Here is a 21,886-nt window from a genome sequence, read left to right as displayed (position 1 = left end):
TGCATAGTATTCCATGGTGTATATGTGCCACATTTTCTTAATCCAGTCTGTCACAGATGGACATTTGGGTTGATTCCAAGTCTTTGCTATTGTGAATAGTGCTGCAATAAACATACGTGTGCATGTGTCTTTATAGCAGCATGATTTATAATCCTTTGGGACACTTCTATAACTCTTATAAAGATTCTTAAATACCTTTCTAATTGGTCTCTTTGTCTTCTGTCTTCTCTTTCCTTGTCCAACACTCTTGTTCCAATACACAAACTGATTTACTACTCTAAGACTTTAACCTTCGTAATTATTATGGCCCTCATCCTGTTATTCTGCTTAAGAAACAAGAGGCTCCCTTTACAACGAATCCTCTTCATGACTTTCACACACATTTGTAACATCACCTACCTTTCCTAAGTATCTTATTTGTTACTATCCCCTGTATACATTCTTGGTTGTAATTAATTTGAAATTGGTCATGCCTTCCATGTGCCTTTACTATCCCTGTATGTATGTGGATGGACAAATGAGTCTATGCATACAGGCTTTTTAAAAAAAAAAGTCACTCTGGAAGGCTGGGTGCAGTAGCTCACACTGGAATCCAAGCACTTTGAGAGGCTGAGGCGGGCAGATCACCTGAGGTCAGGAGTTCAAGACCAGCCTGGCCAACATAGCGAAACCCCATCTCTACAAAAATACAAAAAAAATAGCTGGGTGTGGTGGCCTGCACCTATAATCCCAGCTATTTGGGAGGCTGTGGCAGGAGGATCACTTGAGCCCAGGAGGCAGAGGTTTCAGTGAGCTGAGATAGCGCCACTGCACTGCACTCCAGCCTGGGTGACAGAACGAGGCTCTGTCTCAAAAAAAAAAAAAAAAGTCACTCTGGGGAGTGACCTCCCTGGCCCTCTACACTCTCTGTCTAAATCCTGCCTCAGGTAGTCCGCCTTTCTCTAAGAAGCATTTTGTGATTACATGAAAATATTTTTTCCTCTTAAAAAAAAGTTAATTGTTCTCTTATTATTTCGTGTATGTAGTTTTCTGTCTCCAACTTGATTATAAATTCATTATATTTAATTAAATATAAATAATATAATAAATATATTATTTAATTTCTTTTAATTGCTTTCGCCCCAACCCCAGCAGCCTTTAGAAAAGCCTAATGGCTACCAGCAACAGAAGCCTGCAGCAAGCTCCGTATTCTCTCTTCATTTGAATATCAGTTTCCATTGATGAAAGCCCCTCTCTCTCAGAATTTTTAAATAATGATAAATATTACCGTATGTTAGGAGCACAGGGAAGCAGTAACCTTGGGTTACTGGGTTTGCAGAACTCTTTGTAGCTAAGCAGCATGATTTTTGTCCAGTGTGTTGCTTAACGACAGGGATATGTTCTAGGAAATGCGTCCTTGGGTGATTTTGCCATCGTGGGAACATCATAGAGTGTACTGTACTTACTTACACAAAGCTAGGTGGTATAGCCTACTGTGCCCCCGTGTTATATTGTGTAGCCTCTTGCTCCTAGGCTACAAACCTCTACGGCACGTTTATGTGCTGAAACACTGTAGGCAAGCGTAACACAATGGTAAATATTTGCGTCTCTAAACGTATTTAAATGCAGAAAAGGTGCAGGGGAAATACAGTATTATAATTTTATGGCACCACTGTGGTATATGCAGTTCATCATTGACCAGAACTTCATTATGTGGTGCATGGTTGTGATACCATGTTCTAAATCCCTGAACAAGCCAGAATTACCAACTGAAGATTACTGCACTAGAATAATGAAACTGGCGTTTTGTGAGGTATCAACCCAGAGCTCTCAGGTTTTCCTGTGGGTACATGGTACAAAAGGAGACGTTTTGTTATTTGTTCTTGTACCCTATCTACTTCCTAAAGGGACTAGGGATAACTTTCATGGAATGCACAATGTAACATCCAGCCATTAATACAAAATAAACAGGAAAAGTTAAGTAGTGCAGAATTTTTTAAAAGAAAGCCTTCTATTAAGAAACTTGGGCTGATTTTCCTGAGCTTCCTTGTTATTCAAGCATAGAGGAAAACTCAAGAAGGTTGTGTAGCCTTCATTGGATAGTAAAGGAAACATACTGAGTTCTCAAGAGAGAGAATTTTTGCTAGGCCATTACGCTGAGAGTCTTCCATTGAGGTATTATGTAAGAGACTTGAGCCACCTAAATAATATCTTGGTAATCATTTTAGAAAGAAATTATTGTAGTGTATTGCTATTTCTTATATCAGCCATTAGTGAAAAATGGGAGCCTTCGTGTAGAAGTAGGATAGTTTTCCATTAAACAAATCATTTTTCAGTTAAGTCAATTAAGCCAGCTGTATGGTCTGGACACACAGCTATGTCCAGATATTTGAATAAACCTTGAAGAATCCCATATATTAAATAACATAATAAGCTTCATCCTTGCCGTCTATGTTTTGAATGTAGAGCAAGTGGATCTTTTTTAAAAAATAGTATATCACATACCTGTCCTCATACTCACTAATAACAGAATCTCTGCCTGCCTGCTGTGTAGCTGCCACTGTTCTCAGCCAGGCTTTTGGCAAACACTAGATGACAAAGTTGGTATTTTATTACGTATTTTGAAGATGCTGAATGGTATTTTTATCACATTGGGCTATAGAAATGCCTCTAAGCAGAGCCAAAACGTTTCTCCAAAAGCAGGGTTGGAGTCACCCAAGGACTTGAATGAGTACTATGTACCTTTTACTAACATGGTGGCCCTTGAATTTCAGGTACGGTGGTTGAGGAGAGCAATGGTTCTGACGAGATGGAGAATTCAGATGAAACCAAAATGTCAGAAGAAATACTAGCTTTGGTGGATGAATTTCAACAGGCATGGCCTTTGGAAGGCTTTGGGGGTGCACTGGAGATGAAAGGGCGTCGTCTAGACTTACAAGGAATACGGGTGCTGAAGAAAGGTCCCCAGGATGGAGTGGCCAGAAGCTCTTGCTACGGAGACTGCAGAAGTGAAGATGATGAAGCAACAGAATGGGTAAGTTTGTCAACTTAATTCTCACAAAATTGTAGCCCATGTCCTTCAGGGGATCCTAGTATGCAAAGTGGAAGTTTCTGTTGGATGTGTGGCACTACTTGGCTGCACACTCCAGGACAGCCTTCACATTGGAATTTTACTGGGAGGAAGCATTTCATGTTACTTATGTATTGCTGGCTCCTCTGGGAGGCAGGAGGAAATGGGATGGGTGAAGCCACAGTCAGAGCCTGCAGACTTGTAACTGTCCAGTTCAGACATCTTTCTTTTCAGTTTCTCCTATACATTCTTCAAGACTAGGTTATTTTGTTCATTTCACTAACCATTTTTTATTTAGGTCTTTAAGAGTTAAATTCAAGGAGAGAACCTGAGCACAGGACTTGGTTATTCTTAACTAGTATTCAGAAGTCATTTACAGATTTGATCACTGGTCTCATTTGTCCCTAACATGTTTCTGTTTCCCAGATTACATTCCAGGTCAAACGTGTAAAGAAACCCAAAGGAGATCATAAGAAAACTCCTGGGAAAAAAGTAGAAACAAGTCAGATAGAAAATGGACATCGTTACCAAGCAAACCTGGAGATCACTGGCCCCAAGGTGGCATCTCCTGGGCCACAAGGTAAATTTGAATATTTAATATGCCAATTTCTTGTTTGAGATGTCAGTCTCATTTCTCACAGACGCTGTATTTGTAACTTGAAATCGTTCAGATGAGATGATAAAGGGGCAAAGTGATCAAGAAACCAGCCTGTCTTCTGTATCAGTGAAAAAAGTGTTCAAACGCTAAAACATTATGGAAATGAAAATTCCAGTGGATTTCACATTATGTGTAATAAATCATAAAGGAAGAAAAACTAGGTGAATATTTACATGTTCTTTCCATGTGGAAAGAACTTTCTAAGGCAGAGAGAGGGAAAGAAAATAATAATTCTGACACTGGAAAGCACCACAAAATAAGATAAAGGACTGAAGCAGGGTATTTTTTGTAGATTATTTTTGTATGTATTTACAGAATATATGATAAGTAGAGGGTATCAATATCATTTAAAGAGCACTTACAAATCAATATGCAGCATACAGTATTTCAATAAAATATATGCATCGTACATAGGCAGTACATAGGCAAACACACACACACACACACACACAGATGGCCACTAAACTTGAGAAGATGTTCAACCTCATCAGCAATCAAAGGAGTGCAGGCATAAACAGTAAGATACAAGTTTTGATTATCAAATTGTTTTTAAATGTGTAACACACATTTTATTTAAATGAAGTGAATTTTGGGGTAGTCTGACTAGACGCATCAGAAAATTTAAAAATATACCAATTATTCTACTTATAGTAATTTACCCTAAGTAAATCATCTTACAAGTGCCATAGATGTAAGTAGAAAGATATTGATCGTGGGGTTGCTTATAATAAAAATTTGTAAACAACCTGAATGTTGTAATTGCCTAAGTAAATCATAACACGTCCATGCTGCATAATATGCAGCCAAGATATTGATAATATACTAAGAAAAGCAATTTATAAAGTAGTAAATGTAGAGAATACCTTAATCATTATGCTGTATTTCATCAACTACATTTTTTTCACATTTCAATATCTCTGAAATTGGAATACATCTTAGAGTTGATAGTATCTTATATAATAATTGGCACTGTTTTTCTTTCTTAAATCCTTTAAAATAATGTATGTTTACAGTTGGCAGCATCTTAGATTTGATGAAATATGTATAATAAACAAGCACATAGAAACAAAAGTAGGAGGAAATACATCAAAATGTTATAAATGGTCATCTCTGGGTGCTAACAGAGCTATAGGTGATTTTTATTTTCTTCTGTATGACTTTTCCATTTTTTAAATATTTTACAATAAGCCTATATTACTTTTATAAACAAAAAACTAAAAATTTATTATAAAAGTGAAAACTAAAGCTGAATATGGTTGAGATGATATGAGAGCACTTAAGCAGTTTTAAACGTATTCAAATTGGTGGGCCCAAGTAGGGCATTGAATGTACTTGTAAATGGGATCATGGAACCACTTACTGGCATTAAAGTGAAAAGCTCTAAAGCATAGAGGACAGAAATACTAGAGAGATTCAAAATCTCAGTTTTCAGTTAAGTATGGATTCTATTCACTGCTAACTAATCAGCTTCATGATAAATCCTGACCAAGTTATAAAGCAAAGTATTAAATAGTTTGTGAGCCCATGGGGGAAAAATGGAGATCATTAAGAGCCATTGTAGATTTTCTAAGAACTAATAATAATGCTTAACTAATTTCATTTCCTTTTTTGGTTAGGGCTACTAGACTGGAAGACCAGGAAAGTGCCATAGACATAATGTAACTGGATTTCAGCAAGGCATTTAACAGAGCCTCTTATGATATCCTTGTGAACCAGATGGAGAGATGTGGGCTTGAAGCCTTCCCATTGCCTACAGGATAAAATTCAAACTTCCTAGTGTGGTGTACAAGACCCTTTACAACCCGCCTCTGTGTACTCTTCAACACCATTCTCTGAACCAACCATGCTCATGTTTTTACCTCAGTGCCTTTGCACATGCTGTTCCCTCTGCCTGGAATGCCCTATGCCCCCTCTGCCCTATGCCCCCTCTGCCCTCTGCCGTGCTAAAATATCCCTCATCCTTAAACTTCAAAATCAAGTGCCATCTCTTCCATGTTACCTTCAGGCAGAATTAGTTACTCTTTCCTCTGTGCAATTGTTCTATATCTTTGCTCTAGCTCTTTTCCTATTGTATTGTAATGATTTGTTTATGTTTACCTTCCTTACTAGACTGTGAGCTCAAGAGCAGGCCGTCTTATTATTCCTGTCTGTACCCCTAGTGTCTTTTATGATTCTCAGCCCCTTATAACAGGTGCTCAATAAATATTTTTCAAATGAAATGATTAAATGTAAAAGAAAAATAAGATTTTTTTGTGAAAATTATGGCTTATTTAAGTTATTAATTTAAAGAGAGTTAATTTGAAACTCTTTCAAAACTATTCCTTTCTGTTTTGTTAAAATCTCAATCTAAACCCCTGACTGTACCTCAAACAGTTTTCTACTGTTGGTAAATTCCTATAATATAAAAAGTGCTATACAGAACTAAAGTTCTCCTTCCTGCCTATTCCATTATAACTCCTTCAGAAAACCCTTCCCAGACAAGACAGTTCTGCTCTTTTCTTGGGGATTTGATGTAAGTAAAGCGCCCAGACCCAAAAAGTAGTACCTACGAAGGATATTGATAAACAGAGCTGTAAAATTTTTTGTAGCTTTAAATAGCTTGTTGATTGGGAACATACACGTTAGAATCAAAACAGACTTGGATCAGGATCCCAACTCTGCCATTTGCTAGCCAAGTGACCTGGGCAAGTCACCTAGTCTCTCTGAGTCTCTTGTTTTCTCATCTGAGAAATGAGGGTTAAAACCTACTTCAGGCCAGATGCAGTGGCTCACATCTATAATCCCAGCACTTTGGGAGGCCAGGGTGGGAGGATCACTTGAACCCAGGAGGTTAAGGCTACAGAAAGCTAGTATCATGCTATGGCACTCCAGCCTGGGCAAGAAAGCAAGGTGCTGTCTCTAATTAAAAAAAAGAAAAATGGAAAAAAACTTATGAGGTTAAGGATGTAAAGCACTTAGCACGGGATCTGAATACACAGGACGTGCTCTTCAAATAGATGATAACCAGGCTGGTTCTTGGAGTGTGGTGGTGTGGCGGGGGTTGGGGGGGAGATGATCATCTTTCATTAACATCATTATTCCCTGCTGCTCTTCTTTATAGCAGTGGTTCTCTCTACTGGGTATGATGTTGCCCCCCTAGGGACATTTGGCAATATCTGGAGACATTTTTGTTGTTTTATCTGGTGAACGGTGCTACCAACATCCAGTGGGTAGAGGCCAAAGATGATGCTAAACACCCTCCAATGCACAGGACAGGTCCTCAAAAAATTATCCAGCCCAAAATGTCAATAATACCAGGTTGAGAAACCCTGCTTTAGGGATGTACGTTTCTACTAAGTTGGAGTTGTCTTTATAAAATCAAAATACAGAGGGGCAAAAATTAAGTTTGGTAAGAATGTTAACATTGAAGAATACCTTAACCCTTATTTCATGTTGCTCAGTCTTAAATCCACCAAAGGACTCATTTATTCTTACTTCTCCACCTGTCTTTACTCAGAGATGATCTTTAGTCCCACTGCATAATGACAAGATTTTAATTAGACCATAGATGGGGGAAATGCTAAAGACTACAAGAATGACTAGCACCTCCAAATACACCAATCTGGGTGAAGTAATCATCAGGGTATAAGGCCCTTTGGGTTCTGTTCCTTCGCAATCGCATGGATTCATGGCATACTTTCCTTCCAGGAAAAAAACGTGACTACCAGCGTCTGGGATGGCCCAGCCCAGACGAATGCCTCAAACTCCGCTGGGTAGAGCTGACTGCCATCGTGAGTACCTGGCTTGCAGTTTCTTCAAAAAACATTGAGTAAGTATGTTAAGCCTCTCCCTCCTTTATGGCATTTGAGTTCCACTGAACCCAGCTGACTTTAAGGATGCCCTCTTAGCAGATAGTAGAAAAGTTATCCTTTCTAGAGCTGAATTTTCAAAGGATGACCATGCTGACCATGGCCCTCAGGTGGACCCAACCCAATGTAGCAAAGCAGTGAGTGTGCCTCCCTTCCCGGTGCCTTCACCTGTCCTTCGTAAACTATGTAGCAGCCATGTATAACCTGCTTAGTTTGCATTGAAGCCTGGATCCTCTTTATAGAAGCACAAAACCCATAGTTTCTCATGAGTATCATGCAGTTGTAAGGGAGCCAGAGCAAATCCAGATCTGCAAACACCTACCAAGACATACTAGGTGCCTCTAATAACTGCTTTCTCCTCACTGGACACTCACTCACTTTTGCTGGCCCCTTTTCTACCCTTTAAGTGTTGGAGTTCCCCAGGATTTACCACTAAGCCTTCTTATTTTGTAATCACGTCTAGTCAGACTGATCTACTCCCAAAATTCTAATCAACACAGATGTACTAACAGCTCCCAAACTTGAATCTCCATACCAGACCTTTCTACAATGCCTTCAACTCATTTGTCTGTCTCCCTGACCTGTCTTGTCTAGATTGCACTCAGGCATCCCATGCTCAGGAAAACTAAAATCATAATTTTCTTGCCCACTCTCCATATTAAAAAATTATTGTTTCGTTTGTTTTTTCTTTTCCTATTTTTAGTAAATAGCTCCAGCAATGCTTAGGCCAAAAACCTGGGAGTTATCCTTAACAATTTTCCTCCCTTGCTCTTCAAATTCAGTCTGTTACTAATTCGTAGCACTTTTACTCCCTGAGTATTTTTCAAAACCACCTACTTTTCTCCGTCTCCATTGCTGCCTCCTCAAACCAGAGCATAACCATCCCTACACCGGTTCATCCAGTACCTCCTAGCTGGTCCTCTTGCTCTATTCACTCTTGCTTCTGTTCAACCTATTCTCTCCACAGTACTCAGAATTCTTCAAATATAAGTCAAATCATTCTTAAAGCACTCTAGGAAATTCTTACTGCTATTTAAAGTGGACTTGATCTGCTTTTCTTGATCTGCTCCCTGCCTGTTTTTTCATCCTCTCTTTTGCCCTCTCTCCTGCCAGGACTGTCACACGTGGTGTCTCCTTTGTCTGTGGCATTGTTCTCACTGTGGGTTCTCAGCTGGTTAATTCATACTAAACCTTCTGGCCTCAACTTAATCTTACCTCCACAGAATCCTTTACTAGCTACCTCCCTCCTCCACCAGTGCAGAGGCAACATATACCCTCCTGGAGTGTACTGTCATTGCACCATACTTTATCTTTTATAACTTATCACATGTAATAAATGAATCACTCACAAGAAAATGAACATGATAACAGCAGGGACTGACTATGTTTTACTCATTATTATAGTCCTTGTATCTGACATGTAATAGGCTGTAAATAAATAATGAGTGAATGTTTGCCTAATAATTGTTAGACTTTTTAAATAGCTGCAAGTAAAACATGGCAGTGCCAATTTGTCATATTAGTGCATATGATAGTCTATAATAGTTTGTATATGGTGGGAAAATGAAAGGAAGTACTTAGTCTTACACCTAAATACAATGTACGGCTGTTTATCTCTATAAAATTTACTGTCTAAGCTTTAGGTAACTTTTTCTGTGGGGAGGAATGTGCTGCTGTGCATAAAAGAAAACTAAAAGATAATAACCAGTTGTGGGTATTTATCACCACTTATATCTTGGAAGAAGAAATCCTAGAAGAAAACTCACCTCGTTTAAAATCAGGGGATAGCATGTTGAAGCTATGATGAGCTGATTGTTAATGCTATCTCTCTTCTCTTCGCACCCACTCAAAAATTTCCTAATGTGGTAATCTCCATTTTTCAGCATCACAGAACACATAGACTTTGCCACCCCTATACAGCAGCCAGCAATGGAGCCTCTTTGCAATGGCAATCTCCCCACGAGTATGCATACCCTGGACCACCTGCATGGGGTTTCCAACCGAGCCAGCCTGCACTACACAGGGGAGAGTCAGCTAACAGAAGTGAGTGCTCAACTTCGTTCAAGCTGGTTTTTAGCCTCACAATTAGGATGCACATTGATAGTGGAAAGCACAGATGACCAGGCCTTTAAAAAAAAATAGGGTTTTTTTTTCAGTTAGACATCACCTAGGTGAATTTGGGCCAAGCCTGATTTCTTTCAGGCCCTTGGACTGAGCTTATTAGTCCTTTTTTATTTATGACCATGGAATTTTAATCCTGATTTACCCCTCAAGGGGAGTAGTTCTGCCTTGCCACCAAATACAGACTCTTGAGAAAAATGTTTAGGGCAGTTAATTCTCCTGTTGACATTTTTAAGAAGGAAGGTAAGGAAGGCAGACCCAATATATACCTAGCAAAGCGTCTACCTAGAAGAATTGGAAATACGTGTCACAAGTATCCAACAGTAGAGCACTGGTTAAATAAATTTTGGTACAGAAGTAATATAGTATACAGTGGCACCATTAGAAAATATATAGAAATATTCTTATTGACATGAATAAATTTTCACAATATATAATGTGAAAACATAGGTAACAGTATATAGTATAATTCAATATTTTGTGAGAAAATGTACATAGAAAAATATCTGAAAGACATATAAAGGTGTTAAAAGTGGTTAATACCTCTCTATATGTCTTTACATGTCTGAATGACAAGATTACACAGTTTATTTCATTTACTCTGTGGTCTAATGTTGCTATAATGAATGTGTTTTATATTCTGTAATTTTTGTTAAATGTGGGAGAGCTGAGGGGATGCTAAAACAGCCTTAAATGTATCTTCCATAGTTTACCTTACCAGTAGGACCACAGCATGTATCCCAGAAAAACTTTGCCTCTGTGCTGTATGGTGCCCACCTCAGCATTAGCAGTATCATCTAGATCCTGCGTTGTTTTCATTCTATTAATCTGCCATCTTCCTTCCTTCCAGGTATTACAAAATCTCGGCAAAGACCAATATCCACAACAGTCGCTTGAACAAATTGGCACCCGAATTGCCAAAGTTCTGGAAAAGGTAAGTCACCCCACAGAAAAGCTGGAACAATTGCCCTCCTTCTAACTTCTTTTCTAGGTTATTTGCTCCTAAGTGTCTCTAACCTCTTCTGTTAGTAACTTAGCACTTGGTGGCTAAAAGGATAATGTAAAATAACTCCCCTCAGAATGTTTCAGTCGCTTTTTCCATCACTTGGGTAATATTCTTTTCTGTCTCTTTGCCTACCTTCTGTGGTGAAACTTACCTAGTCAGTTTTCTTTTCTTTACCCCAGTATGTGTGTATAGAGGTGTTAGTGTTGGAAACCATGGAATCTAGGTATATGAAATAAGTCAGATATTATTCTGATGGTGAAGAATTATTGGTATTTTGGATGATGGATGGGAAACACACTTTGAAATGTCTTTTCTCTTGAAATCATGAAACAAAATATTTACCAAATTGCATTTTCATAGAGCCTACAGAAAATATCACTGAGAGATTGTAAGACTCCTCTTCTTCTTCTGTGTGATATTTGTGTAAAGAGGAGGGGTTTTTAAATTTAATTTTATTACTTTATGACTAAGAATCTCTCTACTACTGTATAATATTAAATAGCTAATTTAGCATAGTCATTTAAAGAATTAACCCAACTTCAAATATGAATGTGACATTGTGAGATAGTGAGATAGCAACTTCCTTCATCTTCTGGATATCGCACATGGAAAAATCATCAGCAGACCCCAATTATAATGAAACTAGAGCAAGCACATGATCCCCAGGCTTCAAAAAAATGTAAGGATTGCCAAAAGTGGTTATGATCCACACAAAAACCATGCAGGATGAATTGTACCAGAAGTCAGGCAGGGTTAGCAATTTCAGAAAACATCAGCAAAATTCTACTACCTGAAGGAACTTTCTACAAGTAGCCCAACCAGGAAAATCCTGAGTAATAAAAACAGAGCAGACACAGCACTGATACAAAAATAAAAGAAAACCGGCTGGGCCCAGTGGCTCACACCTGTAATCCCAGCACTTTGGAAGGCTGAGGCAGGTGGATCACTTGAGGTCAGGAATACAAGACCAGCCTGGCCAACATGGTGAAACCTCATCTCTACTAAAAATACAAAAATCAGCTGGGTGTGGTGGCACGTACCTGTAATCCCAGCTACTTGGGAGGCTGAGGCAGGAGAATCAGTGCTAACCCAGGAGGCGGAGTTTGCAGTGAGCCGAGATCACGCCACTGCACTCCAGCCTGGGTGACAGAGTGAGACTCTGTCTCAAGAATGAATGAATGAATGAATGAATGAATGAATACCATAGGAAAAAGCAGCAAAACTTACCAAAGAACACACAGCAGGAAACTATTGTCATGGAACACATTATAATTCAGACTAAACTTTTCTCCGTGGATTAAAATATTAGGCCAGGCAGAGTGGCTCATGCCTGTAATCCCAGCACTTTGGTGGACAAGGCAGGAGGATCATTGGAGCCCAGGAGTTTGGGCCAGCCTGGGCAACATGGCGAGACCCTGTCTCTACAAAAAAATTAAAGTATTTGCACACACCTCTGGTCTCAGCTACTTGACAGATTGAGGTGGGAGGATCGCTTAAGCCCAGGAAATTGAGGTTGCAGTAAGCCATGATCATGCCACTGTACTCCAGCCTGGGTAACAGAGTGAGACCCTGTCTCATTTTAAAAAATAAAATAAAATAAAAATAAAGTCATCTGCATAAATAAAGAACACAAAGCAAAAATATAAAAACACTGGAGAAAGATTAGCAATGGATACAAAAACAGGAGATAGAAAACTGAAATATATTAAACTTGAGTGCCAGGACAAACAGGTCAGTAGTAGAAAAATTTTGTCACAGAACTGATGACAAAATTGGAAGAAGCAGCAAAAGAAATACAGCACAAACACAGAAAGGGACATAGAGGACAGAAGTGACAAGTGACTAAAATAAAATAGAGAGTTAAAGAAAAATTGAAGATACTATGTTAGAGAGGAACATATTTTAAGCTCTATATTCAAATAAGATTTGAGTCTTATTCTATTTCTGATTTTGTTAAAAGGGTGCACTGTGTGCCATAGAAAAGTGATCCAGAACAGTCAACAGCAATGCTTATTGAAGCAAAATTATTCCATCTTGGAAGAAAAATTAAAAAAATAAAAAAGCAAGAAAGAAAGGAAGAAGACAAATATAATCAGATTTTTCAACAGCAACTCTTGATTCTAGTAGACAATGGAGTAACATATTTAGGATACTTAAAGAATAAAAAAAGATGAGCCATGGATTTTATGTGCTACCAAACCGACCATCAATATAGAGTCCACAGATAAATTGCCATTAACATGCAACGAATATTGTTTCCATGAGCCCCTTCTTGAGAAGACTGTCTAGAGATAAGCTTCAGACAGCGAAAATGACCAGAGCAGCATTGGTATAAGGGACTAGTAGCAAGCATTATATAATTGTCTATAGAGCCAAGAGTGAATAATGACTCTAAGAGAGGCAAGACAGTATCGTATGTTATGGAAGCTCTTCAGCTTACCATGGGGTTACATCCTGATAAACCTATAGTTAAGTTGAAAATACCATAGGTTGAAATGTATTTAGTACACCTAACATACCAAACATTATAGCTTAGTCTAGCCTTTCTTAAATGTGTTCAGAACACTTACATTAGCCTACAGTTGGGTAAAATCATCTGGCAGCACAGTATATTATAGAGTATCAGCTGTTTACCCTTGTGATCATGTGGCTGACTGGCAGCTACAGCTCACAAGAGTGTTGTACTGTTTTCTACTGTATGCCTGTTGCTTTCACACTGTCAGAGTTGAAAAATCCTAAGTTGGGGATTGTTTGAGCTCTGAAAATTTAGTTATGGTACAATTATCAAAAAATGGTGAGAGAATAGGAGAATATATGAGAGATGAAATAAGCTCACTGATTACTTAATAGGTACTGCTTGGGAATTAAAAAATGATACTTCAAATTAAATGCTGGTGGAGAGGAAAGGTAGAAATGTAAGAAAAGGTTACAGGTAATTTCTATACTGTTTGTAGTAGGGGACCAATAGAATATAGCCCAAAAAAAGTGTGAAGGAAGGGAGAGTAATGGTATTATATAAAGACCTTACTGTATAGATACAATACAAGCCTTCCTAAATACCAAAAGATAACCTGAAAAGACACAGTATACAAATAAGATAGACAATATAGTAAAATAATACACATGTATACATATTAAACAGATGTATTCAAGGGACCAAGGACAAACAATTATATCCATAATTGCAAATGTTCTTACCTTAACTATTAAAAGAACAAGATGTTCAAATTGTTTAACAAAGCATAACCAAACATCCTATATTCAAGAAACATCCAAATAGAATTTAACAAGATTTAAGGTAAAAATAAAAGAATGGATAAAGGGTACAAGGCAAATACAAATAAGAGTTCAAAGTTTATGATCTCCATACCTAACAAGGAAAAACTTAGATCAAAAAGCTTGAAATGACAAAGAAATATACTTTATAATGCTAAAGACTACAGTTGACAATAAACTTGTAATAATTATTAGTATTTATATATCCAGTAACGCAGAAACAAATGTCATAAAGCAGAGACTAAGGGAGATTCACAGAAACATTAAAATATACCACGTAATACCAAACAAAAAATTAATAAGGATATAAAAGACCTAAATAGCATAATCAGTAAGGTAGATCTTATTAGATATATCAAACTCTGAACTTTGATAATAGGAAATACATCTTTTTGTCATTTGAACATAGAATATTCATTCATGAAAATTGTATCAGAGCAGTGAACAAATTCCAAGGAAAAAAATAAAAGTAGCATTTTCTGGCCAGAATGCAAAATAATAATAATAATAATAAATAACAATATAAAAGCCCTCCTACCTGGAAATTCTAAAACATGTCATTTAAACAGCTCCTGAGTCAAAGGGAAACTAAAAAATGTAGAATTTCTTGAAGATAAATGAAAATAAAATAAGTCTGTAGAACAGACTAAAACAGTTTTCAGAGAAATTTTCATAGCGTTAAGTACCTGTAGCAGTAAAAATGAAAAATAAGAAAAGATATGAATTAAACAGCCAAAACTGGGATGAAAAGATAAACCAAACTAAAAGCAAAAGAATTAAGAAAGAAAAAAGATGCATTAGTTATACAGAAAATCAGAAGAAATAATGAATCCAAAAGTTGAGTTTGAGGTGTGTATCAGTAAAATAGATACATCATTAGCTAACCTAATAAAGGAAAATGAGATTGCCAAAGTAAAATTTGAAAGACGGGGGCATGACCATAAAAATAAGACATTTAGAGAATCACACTAGTTTGACCAAAACATATAATGTATTCAAATATGTTTGAATACCTAGGTGAAATAATATTTTTTAGAAACCTACAATGCAGAAAAAATGACCTCAGTAGAAACAGCATCTAAATTAGAAAGATTGCCATAGAAGAAATGGAAAAAAATCGTTAACTCCAACCAAAAAGCACACTAGACCCAGATGACTTCACAGAGGACTTTTACAAACCTTTAAAGACCAAAAATTTCCAATGCTGCTATATTTCAGAGTATCAAAAAAAGAAAATGTATTTTACAAAGAAAACGTATCATTGTTCCCCGAATCTGAAAAACTTGGCATAAAAAAAAAAACTACTAACCTATTTCACTTGTTATCAATTCAAAAGTGATAAAATAGCAAACAATCTAACAGCATATTTTGAAAAACACTTCATGACTAAAAGGCTGCTCTAGGAATACGGAATTGATTTACTATTTGGAAACCATTAATATCATCCTTCATATTGATAGAGGGGAAAAATCATATATCCAGACTTGTGCAAACATTGGATATATTCAGTACCAACTTAGGTTAAGAACTCTAAGAATTGATACTTTTCTTGGCACAATAACACACACACATGCACACACACACTTAGCAGAAAAGCCAGGACCTTACTAGGTGCCTTCTAAATGCTTTTCCACTGAAGTCAAGAACCAGACAAGAATGTCCCCTCTATCTACTACTACTCAACATGAGTTTGAATATATTAATATAGACAAAGGCATTCAGACTGCCTACTATATCTGATAAAAATCATATGTCTGGAAAACCCAAAAGAATCCATGGAAGACCAACTACAAAGAATATAAGAATTTAGTCAAATAACATTAAAAGTTAATACACATGTAAAAGTAATATTCCAGTTAGGATGTAGTAGGTCAGGGCAGGTCACTGCCTTAACAATAACTTGAATGAACCAGATAAACTTCTAAAATCATGTTTTTAAAGCTATCATAGAACTAGGCCAGCAACAAGATACGAAAGAACTAAATTACTAGTGACAGAAGAACCTTTCCAAAGTGAGTGGTGATTGCCAGCTGTGTCTTCCTGCCTGTGCCGCCAGCGCTTGTTGATTCAGGGTATGAGCTAAGAACTGGCCTCAGCCTAGGGAGAAAGCCATTACTGAGAAAAAAAGACAAAGTAGTAAAGCTTTTAGCAGTTGTTCAAGGTGGAATTAACAGATTGGAAATCAAACACATGACCAGTTGTTTTCCAAAGAGCATTTTGATTAGATCTAAGGCCACACAGGAGTCTGGGGGATTAGGCCCAAAACTTAGGAAAGGTAGGGTGAAATATCTCCATCTCGCACTGCTTAGGAAATAAGGAGATGCCGAATGACAGAGCCAGCCATAATCATATGGCTTTTTCCCCTCAGGATTTTCATCTAGATACTACTTGGATGTGAGACTGAAGTGAGCTGGGGACCTCTTAACAGGAAGAAGTCTTTAGGGCTGAGGAGACACACACCTAACCTACCTACTCAGACACCTGAGGTCATTCCTGTTCCTCAGTTGTGGCACTCTGGGGATTCTGATTAGGTCTAAATTAGTTCCTAATCTAGCATTAGGTCTAATTAGGTCTAGCTTAGTTAATAATCAGAATCCCTGGTGTGCCACAACTAAGGAACAGGAATGACCCAGACAGACTGAGTCTTGCCAAACTGCACGCCCCCACCTAACTCATTATCAGGCAGGAATGAGTTGATGAGTCTTACAACCTCTTTGCCTCATAAAATGAAGGGAAAAACTGCCCTGATGAAATATTTTAATATCTGGAGCTGCTGTGGTTCTTTTATACAGAAAGACCAGAATACAATTTTTAGAAAAAAATACTAGATATGCAAAGAAGCAAGAAGGTATGGTTGATGACAAGGCAAAGTGTAGACAACAGGAGCAGATTTACAGATAATAGAGATATTATACTCAGTAGACAAGGACTTTAAGGTAACTACAATTAATATATTCACAAAAATAAGGGAAAAGATGAAGAAAGTAGATGAAAAGAAGTACCTTTTCACCAGAGAACTAAAAACTATTTTAAAAATCAGATAAGCATTCTAGAATTTAAAAACAGAGTAATGAAAACTCTTTGAATGGGTTTAATAACAGATTGAACAGAGCACAGACCAGAATTGGTGAACTAAAAAAATATGCAGACAGAACCACAGAGAAAATAAGGGAATGTGGGGATTGATAAGAGCATAAAGAAACGTTGATGGAAAAACTCCGAAGATCTAACATACATATAATTAGGGTCTGGGAGATAGAGAAGTAACAGAATCGGGCAGAAGTGATATTTGAAGAAATGGGCTAGAATGTTCCAAAATGGGTGAAAGGTAGCCTACAGATTCTAGAAGCTCAGCAGACCCCAAGCAGAATAGGTACAATGAAAAGCACACCTAGGAAAATTAAAAGCTTAAGAGGCAGGAGGAAAAATAATATTTCTGTATCAGTTACCTATCATTACAAACAAACAAATGGCTGTTTACAATTACAGAACTTAGCAGCCATTTATTTCTTTGTAATTCTGCTGTTTGCACTGGGCTCAGCTTGACACTTCTGCTGATCTCACCTGAAGTCACTTACATTGCTGGGGCTGCACACCCAAGAGCTCTTGACTCCCATGTTTGGTGCCTCTGGGGAAGCCTGGAAGAGTGGGAGCGGTCCAGGCTCTGTCTCTACATGGTCTCTTAAGTACCATGTGATCCCTCCAAGTCCATCTGGTCTCTCCAGCTCCACATGGTCTCTCTGGCACAGTAATAATCACGTGATGGGTCAGGGCTTCAGAAGGGTAAAAAACAGAATCTGCCCAGCTTCTCAAAGCCTAGAAACTGATACAGCATCATTTCAACTGCATTCTTGTTGGTCAGAGCCAGTCATCACAAAACCAGCTGAGATTCAAGGAAACAGATAGGACTTCACTTCTTAATAAGACATGGGTGAAGAGGAGGGCAAATAGAATTTTAGGGCATCTCTCATTTGCCCAAGTCTTCCTACTGGCTCAAATTATTTAAATTCCTCCTACATGCAAAATGACACCCACCCCAAGAACCCCACAGTCCCATCCAATTATGGCATCAGGCTCAGAGTCTACTTGTGTACAGTAAGTAGTTCCCCCTCAACTGTGGGTTTCGCTTTACATGGTTTTCAGTTACCCACAGTCAACTGAGGTTCAAAAATAGATGAGTACAGTAAAATAAGACGTTTTGAGGTAGAGAAAGATGCAGACCACATCCACACAACTTCTATTGCAGTGTATTATTTTAATTGTTTTATTATTAATCTCTTACTGTATCTAATTTGTAAATCAAACTTTATCATAGGTATGTATATAGGAAAAAATAATAGTGTGTATAAGGTTCGGTACTATCCACAGTTTCAGGCATACACTGCGGGTCTTGGAACATATTCCCCTCAGATAAGAGGATTCCTGTGTATGGAAGAGACTCCTCAGATACAGCTTCTCTTCACCTGTAAACCTATGAATTTAAAAAAAAGTTATTGGTCTTAATCCACCCCTGCACATACAACCTACATTGTTATGGCAAGGATATGATGTCACATCAATTGACTAAATTTACAAGAGAGGAAATTGAAGGCATATAGCAATCCCATGGCAGTTGTGAAATCCATCTGGCTGTATGTCACCAATTCCCCCAATTCCAGGGGTAGGGAACATTTGATTAGTCTATTTTGGTTCTCTGAAGTTGGCTCCCTTTTCTGTTTCTCAGTTCTTGACTTTTTCTTTGAGCTGTCTTTCCTTGTCCACGAGAAATTTCCTATTTTTGTAGCTGAATAGCTTTCTCAGCCTGCTTCTAGGCTCTGTCCCAACTGGCACAGTTATCCACACTGGCACAACTTCTTTAAAAAGCTTTGTGGACTTTCAAATTATAAATCACTCACCCCACCCACAAATTTCTTCAAGAAGTCCTCTATATACTTTGAATGTGAATCAGGGATGATACCCTTTAGAGTCTTAGATGCCTTTTGTCTAACTGAGAGCATCCACTAGGCACTGGCTTAAATCTTTCTGAAGTACAGGTGGTCGTCAACTTATATTGGTTCAACTTAGAACTCTTTTACTTTAGGATGGTATGAAAGCAATATGCATTCAGTAGCAACCATACTTCAACTACCCATACAACCATTCTATTTTTTATGTTCAGTACACTATTCAGTAAATCATGAGATATTCATCACTTCATTATAAAATAGGCTTTGTGTTAGATGATTTTGTTCAACTGTAGCATAATGTAAGTGTTCTGAGCACATTTAAGCAATAACAGGTTAAGCTATGATGTATGGTAGGTTAGGTGTACTGAATGCATTTCAACTTAATATTTTCAGCTTACGATGGGTTTATTAAGACGTAACCCCATTGTAAGTCAGGGAGCATCTGTAGTAGTAACAAGGTTGTATTGCATGTCCTTTATTTTATCTTGACCCTGAGACCATAGTCCTACTGTTAACGCTCTGGATTTTTTTTTTTTTTTTAACTTCAGAACCTTTTGCTGGAGAAGCTGGTAACGAGAAAGTTTTATTTTGTAACCCTGCAAGTCCCAGGTTGAAAGTATGTTCCTCTAAATTCTGCTTGAAACTGAGCAGTTCCTTGTTTAGTTCTTCTCTCTTTTAATACCTTTCTACAGGTGTTTTTTGAAAAATTGCTTATCACTTTCAGCATTCTTCCTGGAAACCTTAGCCAGATATATAACTTCACTAGGTACTTTTTGCATCTTCCAAGATACAGTCTCACTTATTTTGTCAGTAGATTACATGGCTTCTGTCCAGCCTGAAATACCTATTTCCTCAGTGGTTTTCCAGCTTCCATTAGTAGTCTCTGCTGCTTTTCCACCAAATGTCTATAACTCAGTCCTCAAACTAGTGCTACGTGTCTTAAGTTTCTACCATGGCAATGCTCTATTTAAATACGAAATACTATTTCAGTTTTCTTTTTCTGCCTAACAAATCACCCCAAAATTTACTACCTTAAAACAAAACTATTCTTTGCTTGAGATTCTACAGGCTGAACTGAACTCAGCTGGGCATTTCTTCTGGTCTCACCTGGAGTCATTTACATAACTGCAGACATGTGGGGACTCCCCTGGGGCTGGCCACCAAAGATGGCTGTACTCAAATGTCTGGTGCCTCAACTGGGGTGGCTGCATTAGCTGGGGCAGAGCTGCAGTTCCCTCTCCAGCAGGGTCCTGGGCCATTTCACATGATGGCTGAGGGCTCCAAGAGGGTGAAAGCAGAAGCATCCGGGCCAGGCCTCTTAGAGCCTGTGCATAAAACTGAAGCAGCACTACTTCATCCATGCTGCCTTTCAAAGCAAGTCCTGGGGCCTGCTCAAAATTACAGACAGGGAAAATATCCTCTACCTGATGGTAGTGACAAAGAATATGTAGCCCATCTTTAATTTACCAGTTGCCTTCACAGTTGCAACAATGAGACTGTTAGCTTCTGAACAGAAATGATAGAAACTAGAAGCCATTGTAACAACATGTTTAAAGTGCAAGAATAAGAAAACTGCAAGCTTAGAATTCTAAACTAGCCAAAATCTTCTTAAAAGATTAAGGCGAGACAAATATGTGTTCAAACAAACAAAAACAGAGAGAATTTGGCACCAGTAGGCCTGCATTGAAAAATTAAAGGAAGTTCATCAAGAAAATAATCCCAGATAGAAATATGGACTTGGAAGAAAGAATGAAGAACACTGGGAAACATATGTAATGAATAGTAACTGTACAAAATAATAATTGTACACCCTGAGGAGTTTCAATTTTATGTACTGTATATCTGAAATTCATGGTAACAGTAACATTAATGATGAGAGGGAAGCAAATGGAGTTTAAAAGTCCTAAGGCTTAATTGATATCAGCCAAGTAGTAAAAGTAATAATTTGCATTGGCTTTAATAAGTAAAAAAGCATGTTTTAAGCTCTAGGCTAACAACTAAAAATTATTTTAAATTGTAACTTAATAGAAGGAAAATGGAATCATGTAGAACATTTGATTAATCCAAAGGAAGTCAAGGAAGATAAAGGTATATAAAAGTAGAGCACAAATAGTACAATGGCAAATGTAGACCCAAGTACATCAGTAGTTAAATGGAGAAAGACTGTGTAACTTAAGAATTAAATGTGGGCTAGATTAAAAATAAAATAAAAAAATAACAGCTATATAACTATACCCTTGTCAGAGAAAGTAAACTTTATAAGAAGAAGCATTACTAGAGTTAAAGTGGAATATTTTATAACAATAAAGGGATCTGTGGCAGGCTGAATAGTGTCCCCCACAAAGATATCCATGTTCTAATCCCTGGAACCTGTGAAAACTATGTACATACACAATATGGAAAGAAGAGGACTTTGCAGATAAAATTGAGGATCTGGAGATGGACCGATTATCCTGGATTATCCAGTTTATCCTGGATTAGCCAGGTCCTTAAGCCAGTCACATGTATTCTTATAAAGAAGGAGACAGAGAGAGAGTTAATCCAGAAGAGAAGGTTGTGTGACAATAGAGGCAGAGTTATGTAGCCACAAGCAAAGGAATGCCAGCAGCCAAAAGAAACCAGAATAGGGAAGTAACAGATTTTCTTGATCCTCTGAAGGGAGCACAACCCTGCTGACACATTGACTTTGACCCAATGATACTGATTTTGGACCTCCTGCCTTAACAGCTGTGAAAGAATACATTTTTATTGTTTTAAACCACGAAGTATGTGTTAATTTGTCACAGTAGCTATAGGAAAGTAATATAGATTTAATTCACAGGTAGGTATGTTCTGTAAACAGTCTGAACCTAAGAATATAGTCTAAAATATATAAGGTAAGCATTGGTGACATAACTGGCAGAATAAATAGACATATTCCTAATCGAAGTAGTTTTGAATAAAATTATAATAACTGATAGCAGTTATTATTATAGCAGACCA

The 21,886-nt window shown here is 37.6% G+C and overlaps 1 protein-coding gene across 4 annotated transcripts in view; it reads left to right on the top strand.

Annotated features, from left to right (window-relative positions):
- TTC17 (tetratricopeptide repeat domain 17) overlaps positions 1 to 21,886 on the top strand; it is a 159,105-nt gene that overhangs the window by 98,920 nt on the left and 38,299 nt on the right. For 3 of the 4 annotated variants that reach the window (XM_033205332.1, XM_033205331.1, XM_033205333.1), the window contains 5 exons: positions 2,754 to 3,013; positions 3,476 to 3,629; positions 7,395 to 7,515; positions 9,439 to 9,598; positions 10,527 to 10,610. In XM_033205332.1, coding sequence (XP_033061223.1) covers positions 2,754 to 3,013; positions 3,476 to 3,629; positions 7,395 to 7,515; positions 9,439 to 9,598; positions 10,527 to 10,610 — 779 coding nt within the window. Of the gene's footprint in view, positions 1 to 2,753; positions 3,014 to 3,475; positions 3,630 to 5,323; positions 6,129 to 7,394; positions 7,516 to 9,438; positions 9,599 to 10,526; positions 10,611 to 21,886 lie in introns of those variants that run through there. The other variant, XM_033205334.1, reaches the window with a different exon arrangement.

Source organism: Trachypithecus francoisi, unplaced genomic scaffold (assembly GCF_009764315.1).
Source record: "Trachypithecus francoisi isolate TF-2019V2 unplaced genomic scaffold, Tfra_2.0 Lachesis_group8, whole genome shotgun sequence".
NCBI classification, from domain to species: domain Eukaryota; kingdom Metazoa; phylum Chordata; class Mammalia; order Primates; family Cercopithecidae; genus Trachypithecus; species Trachypithecus francoisi.
This window is presented reverse-complemented; position numbering and strand designations above follow the sequence as displayed.